General features: G+C 44.9%; 1 protein-coding gene across 8 annotated transcripts in view; it reads left to right on the top strand.

Annotated features, from left to right (window-relative positions):
* rbms3 (RNA binding motif, single stranded interacting protein) overlaps positions 1–14,457 on the top strand; it is a 296,845-nt gene that overhangs the window by 164,834 nt on the left and 117,554 nt on the right. For all 8 annotated transcript variants that reach the window (XM_064343645.1, XM_064343656.1, XM_064343667.1 and 5 more), the window contains one exon: positions 2,336–2,394. In XM_064343645.1, the coding sequence (XP_064199715.1) occupies positions 2,336–2,394 (59 nt within the window). The remainder of the gene's footprint in view (positions 1–2,335; positions 2,395–14,457) is intronic.

Consider the following 14,457-nt stretch of genomic DNA (forward strand, 5'->3'; position numbering starts at 1 on the left):
TCTCCTGCGAGGGGAAACATTGATAAGAGCTTATTACCTCATCTGGAGTGTGAGGCCTCCTTTTTCTTCTGACTGCGGGGGGGGGAAGGGATTTGTGTTGTGTAATAAACATCTTCGTTTCTTTGTCTTTTGACGTTGGTGGCATTTAATAGAAATGGAAGTGGCCTCTTATTTAAAAAAGCAAACACAAAAGGCGGAAAAATCCCTTGTTTCACAGGACCGAAGGTGTTTGTGAGAAGGGCAGAGACTGACAGTGTGTTCATGGCATGGCTGGGGTTATCTAGGGCTCTTTTTCAGCCCACAGAGGGGACGCAGAGCGGTGGAGAATTATCAAAGCACTGTTACTCCTGAAACCCGAATCTTTGTTAGCAAAGTCCTCTTATCAGAGAAAAGAAAGGGAAGCACCCGCTTGGCTGGATTCAGTTAATAGCAGAGATAATCAATAAACATTATTCTCACAAAGCTCAGCTGCCGCTGAAAAATGTATCCACCCAAAAACAGCGAAATTTAAAGACTAAACAAGCTGTTATTTCACAGGCTTTTGCGCTGAACGCCTCACTTTAGCATTCTGTTGTCACATGTGGATAGATAGCCCTTGGCACCTACAAACTCAAAACATTCAGTGGAATTTTCAAGCTCTGGTTCGGTTTAACATTCCCTGCTAGTGCGATGTGACTGGCTCAATTTAAATGTCATTTTCAAAACCTCACTCCAAAGATAGCTTCAGCAGTATTAAGAAGTTTTTCTTCTTTACTTTTGGGTTGCTCACAAAGCATTTCTCTCAAAACAGCTTGAGAATTTCATGTATCGTGTCTGCAGTTTACTAAAATTGTAGCCATTGATTTATTACAGTTTAATTAACTCATTTATTAAACTCACTGTAAAAATAAATATCATATAATTATGCATGGGGACTTGGTTATTGTTAACAGTATCTTCATGAGGGTGATGTATGGTTTCTTTATTAATTAGCTGTTATTTTGGTATTCATTCAGTATGAGCCCACAGTTTTAAAAGGTCCACATTTCTAAATGTTGGTGTCCACAGCTTCATTCTATAGTTAGATTTTTTTCAAGTTACTGTCAATCAACAGTGTGAACAAAAAGCTTTGAACTGGAAATTTGTGGGAAAATAATCTGGCACTCCTGTGTAGTAGCTCTAGTTCTGGGCACATACATTTTTTTGCATTCCATGATTATTTTAATCCTGATCTGGGTCCGACATCATTTGAGAGGTATCATTTGATGAAAAAGTGTAGTGCAAAGGGTTTTTGCTGATAGTAGGCTTTTGAGTAAAGACATTTATTCCAATTTATTTCTGTTGATATGCGACCTTCATTATTAATAAAAATGTATGTTCAACCCAACCAAATCAGATCACTTACTTATTATATGAACTGTTTTAAAGAAGGAGATAGTAATATAAATGCAGGAGTTACAGGATATAGTCCACCACTTTTCTTTTGACATATGTGAACCACACACACAGCACCGTTCTTTCAGTCTCAATGTTAAATGCAGGTAAGTAATTAAAAGCTAAATCAATCCTAATTACTTTAAAGCCTTTAAAACAAAGAACAGATGTTCACACAGTACCGATACTAGAGGGGTTTTTCACTCTTCTAAAGACGCCCTCAGTTCTGAGAGATGTTTTCTATCACATTTATTTTTCTAGGTTTTTGTATATGCCTCTGTCTTCCATCTTTGCTTTCTCCCTCCTTCTCTCTGGGACTTATTTTTGGATGTCAGAAAGAATGCATGGATGCACCATTTTTTTAAATCTTGATGAGGAGTAGAGATTGAAAATGGTGGCCTAAAAACAAATCTGAAATCCTGTAGAGCTGATTACAAACTTTCAATAAGAGCTACACATGAGTGAGCTGTCCCTTTGAATGAACCCATGGGAGATCCTGTCACTGGTGTACATTTACACTTGGACACACACACATACCAACCCAGACACACACACATGCACACATGTGCACACACACGTGCTCATACACAAACATGCAAACACACTCATACACCCATTCACACAAACACAGGCAAACACACATGTGCACCCATTTAAAGAAACACAGACATGCAAAATTCATACAAATGACTTTTCATTTTTACAATATGAATGTAATAAATAATTTATTAAGGTTAGATATGTTTATAGATGACTTATAACACAGGTATCTAATTTGTAATGTATTGTGGCTGGCCTTTCAACCTTGACACTCCACAAATGCAGCCATGCAAACCATGTGCTATGCTCAAACTCAGTTACACACATTCCACTGTAAAACATGGAGCTAATGGCATCTTTTGTGCGTGTGTGTCTTTGGCAGGTATGGGAAAATAGTGTCAACCAAGGCCATCCTGGACAAGAACACAAATCAGTGTAAAGGTGAGTCCCTGTGCTTGTGCGTCTCTCGTCAGGATACAGGGGCTGAATGCCCTGTTCCCATCATCAAACATTTATACGCTCTTACTCTCTACCACAGCCACTTCTGTCCTCTACGGTTCATCAGAACCTCGTGAATCCTGGCCATGAGAGGCACTGGGTTTTATGGGGTACTGGCTAACCATGGCAGATCATGAAATGACTGTACATGCAGTACGGCTTAATGTGAGGTAAACAGCGGTGCACACGGTGACCCGTGAGGGAAGAGCGTGTTGAGTGTGAAGAGTGTGGAGCTAAGTCCTGTGAGCGTCTGCAGCAGACGAGGCCAGGAGGCCAGGGTCCGCTGCGCCCGGCCGCCGTCGGGCCCTATCTTTTAATTGCTTTTGGAGACGCTCTTCCTGTGGGGCACCGCACCGCACGCGCGACGCTGGCCGTACCCCCATCGATCTCTCCGCTTTGTGCTGCCCAGTGGGTCAGTCACAAAGGGAAGGAGAAGAAATCTCAGTCTGCTTACTGCGAGACCCCCCCCCCCCGATAGCATTAACCTGCCCCTCCCCTTCATCCTGTTTCTTTTTCTATCACTTCTCCTCCATTTCTCCCTCCCTATGTCTGTCCCTCGCTTTGTGTCCGCCACCTTCTCCATTTCTCTCCCGCTCTATCTCCCCCTCCCTCCCTTTCTCTCGCTTTTTCTGCTTCCATTTCCCACACTCTCTCCTGTAGATGTGGATTGGTATGTCAGCTGTTACGCACACTACTGTGAAGAAGTGCTCCCGCAAATGCACGCATGCGCATATACACACGCTCCCTCACTAAAAGCACGCTCACAAACACATGCATTCACACACACGCACACACATTCACTCGCACACAAAACTGCGTGCACACACAAACACACACACACACTCATGCACGCATACACACATACTAACACACTCACATACACACACACACATACACTAGCAGACACATACACACACACGCACACATACATACACACACACACAGGCACACACACATGCACACATGCATTCATTAGCATGCACACACACACACACGCACGCATGCATACATTAGCGCACACACACACTCATGCACACATGCACGCATACACACATACTAACATACTCACATACACACACACACATATACTAGCAGACACATACACACACACGCACACATACATACACACACACACACTCATGCACACATGCACGCATACACACATACTAACATACTCACATACACACACACACATATACTAGCAGACACATACACACACACGCACACATACATACATTAGCGCACACACACACACACACACTCATGCACACATGCACGCATACACACATACTAACACACTCACATACACACACACACATACACTAGCAGACACATACACACACACGCACACATACATACACACACACACAGGCACACACACACACACATGCATTCATTAGCACGCACACACACACACACGCACACACTCATGCACACATGCACGCATACACACATACTAACACACTCACATACACACACACACATATACTAGCAGACACATACACACACACGCACACAGGCACACACACACGCACCCATGCATTCATTAGCACGCACACACACACACACACACACACGCACGCATTCATACATTAGCGCACACACACACACACACACACGCACGCGTGCATACATTAGCGCACACACACACACACACACACACACACTCAGCAGTGGCTGTGTGAGGGCCCACCCATCTATCTGGCCGCGCGGCAGCAGGCGCGGTGGCGGCCGGCACCGGGGCCATCAATCCCGCGCCAGGGCGGCACGTCCGCTCTCTGCCAGAGCGCGCGATTGAGCTGGATCAGGCCCGCGCTCAATGAGACTCTCCATCACGCCCATGAGTAATGCCTTTCACCCGGAGAAGAATGGCAACAGGAAGCTGTAAAGCATTTATATCAGCCTGTGTGTGCACGGTCTGTGTGTGTGTGTGTGCGTGTGTGCATGTATGTGTGTGTGTGTGTGTGTATGTACGTGTGTTTGTGTTTGTGTGTGTGTGTGTGTGTGTGTGTGTGTGTGTGTGTGCATGTATGTGTGTGTGTGTATGTACGTGTGTTTGTGTGTGTGTGTGCGCGCGTGTGTGTTTTTGTGTGTGTGTATGTGTGTGTGTGTGTGCATGTGTGTGTGTGTTTGTGTGTGTGTGTGTGTGTGTGTGTTTGTGTGTGTACGTGTGCGTGTGTGTGTGCTCGTGTGTGCGTGTGTGTTTGTGTGTGCGTGTATGTGTGTGTGTGTATGTACGTGTGTTTGTGTGTGTGTGTGTGCGTGTGTTTGCGTGTGTGTGTGTGTGTTTGTGTGTGTACGTGTGCGTGTGTGTGTGTGTGCATGTGTGTGTGTGTGTGTGTGTTTGTGTGTGCATGTACTTGTGTTTGTGTGTGTACGTGTGCGTGTGTGTGTGCGTGTGTCTGTTCTAATCATGTGTTTCCTATACACAAAAATAGCTCATTTGAAAAGCTGTGGAGTCCATTAACAGCAGCACAGCAGGATTATGGAGGACTGTGCGAGGCACAGTGGGTCACTCTCGCCTTTAAAAGACTCCATTTCCTGTGGCCTGAGATAAGTGAGCTCCTGAGACTCACACCCCGACCGGCCTCAGACGGTCCAGAGAAATGGGCCCGATGACAGGCGGGGCCTTCTTCATCTCTCACGTCTCACGTTTCCGCCAAGTCTCGCTGACTAGCACAGATTTCCTTTTATTGCTTTTTTTTTTTAAGCCACAGAGAATCTGTTCTTCAGGGAGAAGAGAATATTCTCCGCTAACACAGTGACCCACATGCTTGACCTTGAAAGGTCGTGCATGTTTTCTTTAATGTGTATATGTCAGTTCCGGCATAATGACTAGCGAGTGACTGAGAGCCTCGTAGAGAATGTGACCTTCATGTCAAGACGAGGCTGCTGGTGACTTTATTGGTGAAGAGACAGACGGCTCAGATGAGCATGTGCTGCTTGGAGACTCTGCCGTCAGGCCGGGTTTTATTCATACTGCCGTTGGCGGGCGGGGCAGGAGACAGGAGAGCGAGCGCCGTCTCTCTCTCATGCTTTCCGTCCCTGCGTCTCCCTCTTCCTCCATCTCTTCATCTCATTCTCTTTCCTATTTTATGTGCGCAGAAGAGCCTCTTCTCCAGGGTGATTCATGCCCTGTACATTATCTGTTTATACGTCGTCATGTTTACTGCAGGTATCGAGGTTTAGTATCGTGCTCAAGGGTACGACTTCAGTGCCACAGCTGGGAATTGAACCAGCACCCTATTGGTCATAAGTCAGGTTCCTTTACCGCGTCCTCTGTGTGCCTCTGTCGCTGCTTCTCTACGTCCATCTTTGTCTTTCCTTTATCTTTGTATCATTATAATGTTTTAGTTCCTCTTTTTCTCTCTCTCATTCATTCCATCTTTATATCCCTCTGGTGACCGACAGAAACCGCTGTGAGAAAGCAGCTTTTCAGTTCTCATTTTACCGCAGATATTTCCTGCCGCTCCATGTGATTCTCTTTTTCAGTGTGCTCTTCAGGGAAACTAATACAGTGGCCCGAATGTTTGACCTTGAGAGGTCGTGTGTGTTTGCTCCCTCCGTGTTATCAGTCTGTAATTAAATGGCCTGGAATCTGGGAATGTGGCGCTACGCAGTGCGGCCACTCAACGTTGTCCATATGCTTAATTATACAGTCAGCCTGCTCTGAAACATATGTGCACATGCAAAGGTTTATATGACGCGCCTTCAGTAAAGAACAGATTTGCCACTCTTCTGCTCCCTTAAAGTTTAACAGCTCTGTAAGGTGGTGCCAAATTATGACCTCACACTCCTCTGCACTTGTGTCCTGCATGTTTGAGTGGGTGAGAGAGGAAGGAGGTTTGTTGTGTTTTTCAGTTATTGGTTTCTCATTACAGGCAATAGATAAAAATGTTTGTCTGTGCAGTACAATTCCCCGGCACGGTTGAGAGGCTCTCTCCAGCTCTGCTCGTGCCCTTTGAAGAGTGAATTCTGTGCTCATGAGAAGTGAAAGAGAGCCAATGGCTAAACCGCATCCAAATCGCGTTCCCAAAAAAAGAAAAAAAAAAAGGCGCTTCCCGTAAGAGGGCCCTCTTCACAGAAGAGGCCTCGTGTTCATAAACCGAGTCAGTTTGGGATTGTGTTTACCATTTTAATTAGCCGGCCTTGAAACCATCACTCAGAATACATGGGTGACCGCCAGGAGGGAAAAAATGCTGGCACTTCAACGCTGTTGTAAAAGGTTTTTTATTGCTAATGTAATTTATGTGTGTGTGTGTATGTATGTGTATATATATATATATATTTAAAAAATATCTACGTATATAGCATGCAGTGTATATATATATATATATATATACATGTGTGTGTCTGTGTGTGGTGTGTGTGTGTGTGTGTGTGCGTTCCCTTCTCCAGAAGCAAGACCCCCCATAGTTCCAGCTGGCTTTCCTCCAGAGTGCTGTTTAATTGGGCGGAGCATCATAAATAGCCCTCTCTCGGCGCATTCCATAGCTCAGACCTTTTGTCCCCGTCCACTTCCTGTTGACCGCTGCACATCCCCCAGTTTCCAGCCCGCTGGCCGCATGGCGGTTCTCGCACACGGACCCCGGAGTTCAGTGACCTGAGGAACAGAGCGGAGTCTGTATACAGGAAGCTCCGCCCGTGGGCCTTTTTTTTTCTCCTCCTTTTTTTCCCCCCCTGTTTTGAGATTTTGAGCAACATGACTGGGGGCTGCGAAGGCTTTCTCTGATTCATTGTGCGGGGCTATCAGGGGCAGCGCTGCCTCTGCAGGGGAATGGCCTCTTCGGGACGGAAATGATGTCTCCTTCCTTAAGCGCTACTGAAGGGTTATCGCCTTCTGTGTTATGGGAAGAAATACATCACTGAGGCGTACAGAAAATTTGCAGAGGCACTCACCGTGTTGGAGATTATCATGGACAAACTGCTGTATTGTTACAACTGATTCCACTAACTTGCGTTCCGATACTCTGCCAGGGAGCAACATGATGATAATGTCCACTTTGGTTTCAAGTTTGGCCTTCAAGCAGAGTTTTTCTTGGCTCTCGCGCGGGCGAGGGAAAATTCTGGAAATCCTAATTCTTGGACATAGGTCTTCGGCAAAATAGCAACTCATTCTGTTTCACTTTGCTTGAGTGTGTTGGGTTCCTGTGAACTGCGCACTGTGGTCGCCCTGTATACCCTGACACTGGAAGGTTGTGGCTTCTGTGCTCAGCCTAGTCACACAAGGCCCTGTCCCTCTCTGCTTGGCATGCATCGCAGGCATGGGTTGTGAGTAATACCCCTGTGATTGGCAGGTGTTCCATCCAGGGGGAAACAGTGTTCCTGCAAGCTACCACACCTGTAAGGAAAGTACTGGCTTCATGTCCAGTCCTGAGGTTGGCACCCATGGTATTGTAGTTTCTGGTTTTTGCTCCGTCTAAACCCATAGCTGTATAATTGGATTAATTCTTAGCCTTATTGAATCCAGGTGACCGTGTGTTGGAGGTCTGAGGCAAGTCACCATTCAGGCTCTGAATATTGAGGCTCAGAATCCTAATAATCAGTCAAACTAGCAGGCAGGCTTAGATGGAACAAATACCAGAAACTGCAGGACCAGTGTAGCCTACCTCTGGTCTAGGCTGAGGCAGAACTGCATTAACAGGGTTTGCCATAGTCTCAATTCCAGAGATTCAGTCTCTCAGTTTCTGGAAACTCAGTCAACTTTTTTTGGCAGAGGCTTACTGCAATCTGATTAGTGACAGCAGAACTCTGCCATTAGATTTGATTGACTGGGGCAGTTTATCGTTTCGAGCACCCACCCCCGAGACATCATGCCCAGACATATACTTCTATTTGTCTGTCCATATTGATATTCCCCCCTGCACAGCTACCTTTGGTGGATGTCCGTAGGAAGGTCAATCTGCTTAGGGCTATATTCTGTAAAATGGCATAACTACTGATCAGCTCTTAAGAGCAGCACACATTATGGTGAATTCACTTGTTGACACGAGCATTGGTGCCACGTGAGGATGGCAAAGGTCGGATTATCTTCAAGAATTTTAATAATTACCAATGGCAGCACACTGCCAGTGTTCCAACCAATATTCTGTGAAATATGAGCTTATTTTTCTCAGTGTAAGGTTAGGCGATAAATAGTTTCAGACGGCATGGGGTTCGGTTTAAACACCATCAGACGCGCTCACACATACGGAATATACAGTGAAATATATTTCATAGAAGCCCAGTCTTAGCTAGCTGTGTCTGTCAACATGGACTTTGATCAGACATAGTTGGCGTGACGATAACCCAGTTAATTGGCTTAAGTGACAGGGTTTGTAGCGTCAGGGTCTCGGTGACGGGCTGTTCAGTAGCTCAGCGGATGCAGTCTAACGCTCGGGGAGGCACCAGGAGAGCTGTGCAGCAGTAATTAACGGCCTTCATCATTCTCACAAGCGCTCTTTAAACGAGGCGCCCCGAACACGCCAAGGTTGCGCGTTAAAGCTAACGCGCCGCGGCCGAGCGTGGAGGCCCTAAATCCCGCTACGCTCCAGCGCGTCTGACGCCCCGGCGCTGCCGTCAGCGCCCGCTCCGCTTTCTCTCTCCAGCGCTCGGGTCTCAGACGCTGTCCGTGGCTGTGCTGCAGCCGCGTTCGCTCATTATCGGTGTATTTCTGCAGCCATCGTAAGTGATCTTACTCTAAACCCCAGACCTTTCCCTCTTTTGTCTCCTGATTTTCTCTGGTGCTTTGATGTGTTCTGGTGTCACGAGCAGATGAGATCAACCCACAGCAGCTCTCTTTGTTCTTTGGTCTCGAACACTTAAAAATGTCTTAATGTCATAATGTTATGACTATGGCAAGGCACGGAACTGAAAAGAGGCGGTCGTAAGTGTTTTATTGTTCAATTCACATGCTATTATGATATTATTTCATATGACATTATAGCCATCAGGAATACAGTAGGTACAGCAACATAATGCACTTGCAGTCATATGAAATTATTTATTCATTTATTTTATACACACCAGCATGTTTAGATACATTAAATGGATATCAGCAACTTCATGAAAATTGGTATGGTGACAGTCAGAATATCAAACTGAAAACCAGTACAAAATTATGAGTATACATTCAATAGTAATTATTTATGTTTCATGTGTTTTCTGACAGTTATGCTTTAGAAGAACATGCACATTGAGAACAGCATGTAGACATGCAAATAGAGGCTAATAAATGTCCATAATAGCCACATTACCCTGTTGTACTAACATACTCGTGATGTCCAGCAGTCATCCGTAAAAGCCCCGTTGCCATATCAGATTTCAGTGCGCACGTCAGCATCCGCTCTCTGGCGTGTGGATGAGAAAGCAAGGTGAGAGAGGAGCAGCTGGGTTTGATCAGCTGGCACGCCTGTCAGACGCACCCTCATATTCCTCTCTAACCCGCCCTGATAAACAGAGACCACAATAATGCAGAGGACTGTCTGGAGCTGACAGGGGCTGCTATTCAACCAAGATTTGTCCTTAATTTTGACAATACGACGCAAGCATTACACTTCATCTTCACATACTCAGTTTGGCAAGTTAGATTTAGTGATTGCTGAGCTCATCAGACTGTGTTTGCACAGAAAAAACAAAATCATTCTGGCTTTTATTTACCAGTCGAAGTTAAGGATGGATGCTGATTGAATCTGGGCCAATGTTCTGAGTTGTCTGAGTGAGTTTGCCCCTTAGATGTGCTTTGTGGCTTACGATTGGCCGAATGAAAAGCGTGTTGGAGCTCTGTTTCGTGTGCATGCAGTCTTCAGGAAGCTTCTAGAATCTGGTATGTGTGCATGTATTCACACGTGGGAAAGTGCACTCGTGTGTCAATATGTGCATTGCGCTTTTCACTTACGAGGTATATGACTATTTCTGTGTATTTGGAGATACTTTAACTATTACTGTAATGTATTTGAAAGTAACTGTTATTAAATTTGAATTATTAGAAATATTTGCCATTATTTTTTATATAGAATTTTAGACAACACAACAGTTAATGGTTTTATTTTGAGAATTAATTATAACATGGACTCCTGGTAGTGTATACACCTTAACCCTCACCCGCATTTACCTAATTCAATAGGAAAATAAACCATTCCAAACACACACAAAGACATTATGGTGGCAGAGAGGTGTTGGAAAGCAGGTTTGTATCTTCCAAAAATGTGTGAGACCATGACTAAAAGGTTAGCCCTTAGATGCACTTTGTATCCTTTCATTTATCTATAGACTTTTATAGGCCTTTCATCACTCAGCATGGTGTAATTCAGCAAGGTGTTATTTTTGCTGGTGTATTAAAGAAAATAATTTCCAAATTCAGTTGTTTAATACTCATGTATTTCACCCAGGTCTGGTGTTTGTATATACGAGTGCATGCATGTGTATGTAATTATGACAGTGTATGTGAATGTGAGTTTTTGCGTGCTTGCATGCGTGTAGAGGAGTGCGTTTATGCAAATGTATGTTTTAGTGTGTATATGTGTGTGGTAAAGTATGAATTTGAGTGTGACTCTCTCATGTTTAGCTGCCTGGCGTTTGCAGCTTTGCCTGGTGTGGTCTGTGCTCCCACCCTCAGACAACATCTTTCACCATGACGTCAGAAACAGGCTGGGCAGATGTTCCTCGCCCCAAGATATTTTTATTCCCCCCAGTTTACACACGATGACTGCTGGTTTGGTGGATGCCGGCCACAAGGACACTTCCCAAAACCCTGTTTTATTTATCATTGGTTGCTGTTCAACATGAGAGGGGTGGAGGGTTAGATGTAGCAGCTGTGTGGACATGTCTTCTCCTGGGGTTACTTCCAGACCAATGCGAGTTCCAGTGGTATCCTTCCCAGAATGCCACAGCACAATTTTAGAACCCTCCCCACGCACGCGCACACACACACACACACACGCGCGCACACACACTCACACACACACACACACAGTCCTGTGGTGTTTTCTCCACTCTCTGTGCTTGAGGGATGTCATGGCGTTTCCTGGCGAGGAGTGTTAACATTTTTGTGGAGACAGAAACTCCCTCTGGCCCAAGTGCTGGGAGACCAGGGATTCTTCCTGTCTGATCAAGGGTTAAAGGTCAAACTCCACCTTGTGAACCGAAGATACAACCGTTTACATGTGCTGCCCTCAAAATCCCCAAATCTCCTGCTGCTGCTGTTGTTTACTCATTTTGATTGATTTAAGTTTTAGTTTTTGAAGGCTCTTCACTATAACATTTTGCTGCATTTCTGAAGTTGGGTCAGATTTTCCACACATTGCCCACATTTGGTTGATAAAAACACTTGCAAAATATTTTAAAAGTCTATGAAATGCTTTTCATTGTCCATTCAGATGTCATTTTATCAAACTCATTTGCCTCACAGTTGTCGCCATACAGCTACAGGGCCCAGCCACACCCAGTCTTACCCAGTAATACAAACACTATTGTTGTCTTTAGTTGTACCAACATTGCATGTTCTCAAGATGTCTGTGCAAATATTATCAGTGTTTGCTCATTAGTGTAATATGTGTCACATGTCTCAAGCTCTGTTGCAAGATGCTCTACTGTTTGAGTAGCCAGCTGTTCCATCTCTCCCTGGTTTTGTGTAATTCTGCTAAGTAAAATGTGAAGCTTTAGCTTTCCCTTTGGAAAGAGCAAAAAAAAAAAATCTCTAGAAAAGTAATTCCACTGAACAGATCCTCCAGAAACAATTAATCCTTTGTAAAGTTCTTTTTAAACAGTGCTCAGGTTTAATTCATCCTTTGTAAGTTTCTTTTTAAACAGTGCTCAAATGTATTTTACATCCTTGAATTTCTTTTTCATAAATCCACCACATAATTATTGCAATGTGAGGGTTTTAGGTTTACTGTAGTTTGTTGAAGAATTCTGCTGACCTTGAGAAAGAAGGTGGGGAAAGTGAAGCGTATTATTGTTTAAAAGAGCTGTTCGATTTATATTCTGGACTCTAACCAAATTTCTCACAGTAAAATCCTTATGAATATTGATCTGAGAAAGATAAGGAGATTTATGAGCAATGGCTGAGGACTTGTAGACGACACGGGTAAGGCTGATCAATGCATTGGATGATTTGCATTTTCAACAGCAAACATCCATTTACTGAATTAAAATGTACATGCATACTCAGTGTAAGCATTAAATAGCCGCAGAGAATACATATATTCAATCGGTGTTGGTAATCAAGCGAAAAATAAACATTTAACTCAATTGGGAGATATGAGATGGGAGGGGGGATTATGGGTAGAATGAGATGAGAGACATAGAGAATCACTCTGGGTTGCAAGTATAGGCTTTGTGCCATTGTGCGGACATGTGTGCATGTGCTTGTGTGCATCCAGTCTAAAGTACAGCAATGTAACATTTGTTTGTGTCTAAAGCAGAGATGCAGTTGTAGCAGTGCTGTAGCGCTCCTGTCTGTGTAAAGCAGAGATGCAGTTGTAGCAGTGCTGTAGCTCGTAGCGCTCCTGTATGTGTAAAGCAGAGATGCAGTTGTAGCAGTGCTGTAGCTTGTAGCGCTCCTGTCTGTGTAAAGCAGAGATGCAGGTGTAGCAGTGCTGTAGCTCGTAGCGCTCCTGTATGTGTAAAGCAGAGATGCAGGTGTAGCAGTGCTGTAGCTCGTAGCGCTCCTGTATGTGTAAAGCAGAGATGCAGTTGTAGCAGTGCTGTAGCTCGTAGCGCTCCTGTCTGTGTAAAGCAGAGATGCAGGTGTAGCAGTGCTGTAGCTCGTAGCGCTCCTGTATGTGTAAAGCAGAGATGCAGTTGTAGCAGTGCTGTAGCTCGTAGCGCTCCTGTATGTGTAAAGCAGAGATGCAGGTGTAGCAGTGCTGTAGCTCGTAGCGCTCCTGTATGTGTAAAGCAGAGATGCAGTTGTAGCAGTGCTGTAGCTGTAGCGCTCCTGTAGTGTAAGCAGAGATGCAGTTAGCATGCTGTAGTTTGTAGGCTCTGTATGTGTAAAGCAGAGATGCAGTTGTAGCAGTGCTGTAGCTCGTAGCGCTCCTGTATGTGTAAAGCAGAGATGCAGTTGTAGCAGTGCTGTAGCTCGTAGCGCTCCTGTATGTGTAAAGCAGAGATGCAGTTGTAGCAGTGCTGTAGCGCTCCTGTAGGTGTAAAGCAGAGATGCAGTTGGAGCAGTGCTGTAGCTTGTAGCGCTCCTGTATGTGTAAAGCAGAGATGCAGTTGTAGCAGTGCTGTAGCTCGTAGCACTCCTGTATGTGTAAAGCAGAGATGCAGTTGGAGCAGTGCTGTAGCTCGTAGCACTCCTGTATGTGTAAAGCAGAGATGCAGTTGTAGCAGTGCTGTAGCTTGTAGCGCTCCTGTATGTGTAAAGCAGAGATGCAGTTGTAGCAGTGCTGTAGCTCGTAGCGCTCCTGTATGTGTAAAGCAGAGATGCAGTTGTAGCAGTGCTGTAGCTCGTAGCGCTCCTGTATGTGTAAAGCAGAGATGCAGTTGTAGCAGTGCTGTAGCTCGTAGCGCTCCTGTATGTGTAAAGCAGAGATGCAGTTGTAGCAGTGCTGTAGCTCGTAGCGCTCCTGTATGTGTAAAGCAGAGATGCAGTTGTAGCAGTGCTGTAGCTCATGGCGCACCTGTATGCTTTTAGCTTTCAGGAATCCCACTGTGTACTATTACTGCTCAGCCCTGTGAGTTCAGCTGTATCTGTGGGGGGAAATTGGCCTCTTAACCGGAAGGTTACAGTTTGTATTCCCTTCCTGGGGGTTGCTGTTATCCAGAAAAAAGGCATTGGTAAACTTTCAGGGGTGTAAAAAATGTAAGACATCATCCAAATAAACTGTATATACGTTACACCGTAGATACACCGTATAGTCCTACAAGCTACATGCAATGTGTGGGGCTATCTCATTTCCTTTTGCCTTCTTTATGCCGTGCATTATGAATGCTTAAATCCAAACTGCGTAAACTCAGATAGGATGAGGGTCACTGTCAGTCAGTGTACAGCTCCCATTTCCTGTGTGCCCCCCACCAAAT

The sequence above is a fragment of the Anguilla rostrata genome, chromosome 1 (assembly GCF_018555375.3).
Source record: "Anguilla rostrata isolate EN2019 chromosome 1, ASM1855537v3, whole genome shotgun sequence".
Taxonomy (NCBI): domain Eukaryota; kingdom Metazoa; phylum Chordata; class Actinopteri; order Anguilliformes; family Anguillidae; genus Anguilla; species Anguilla rostrata.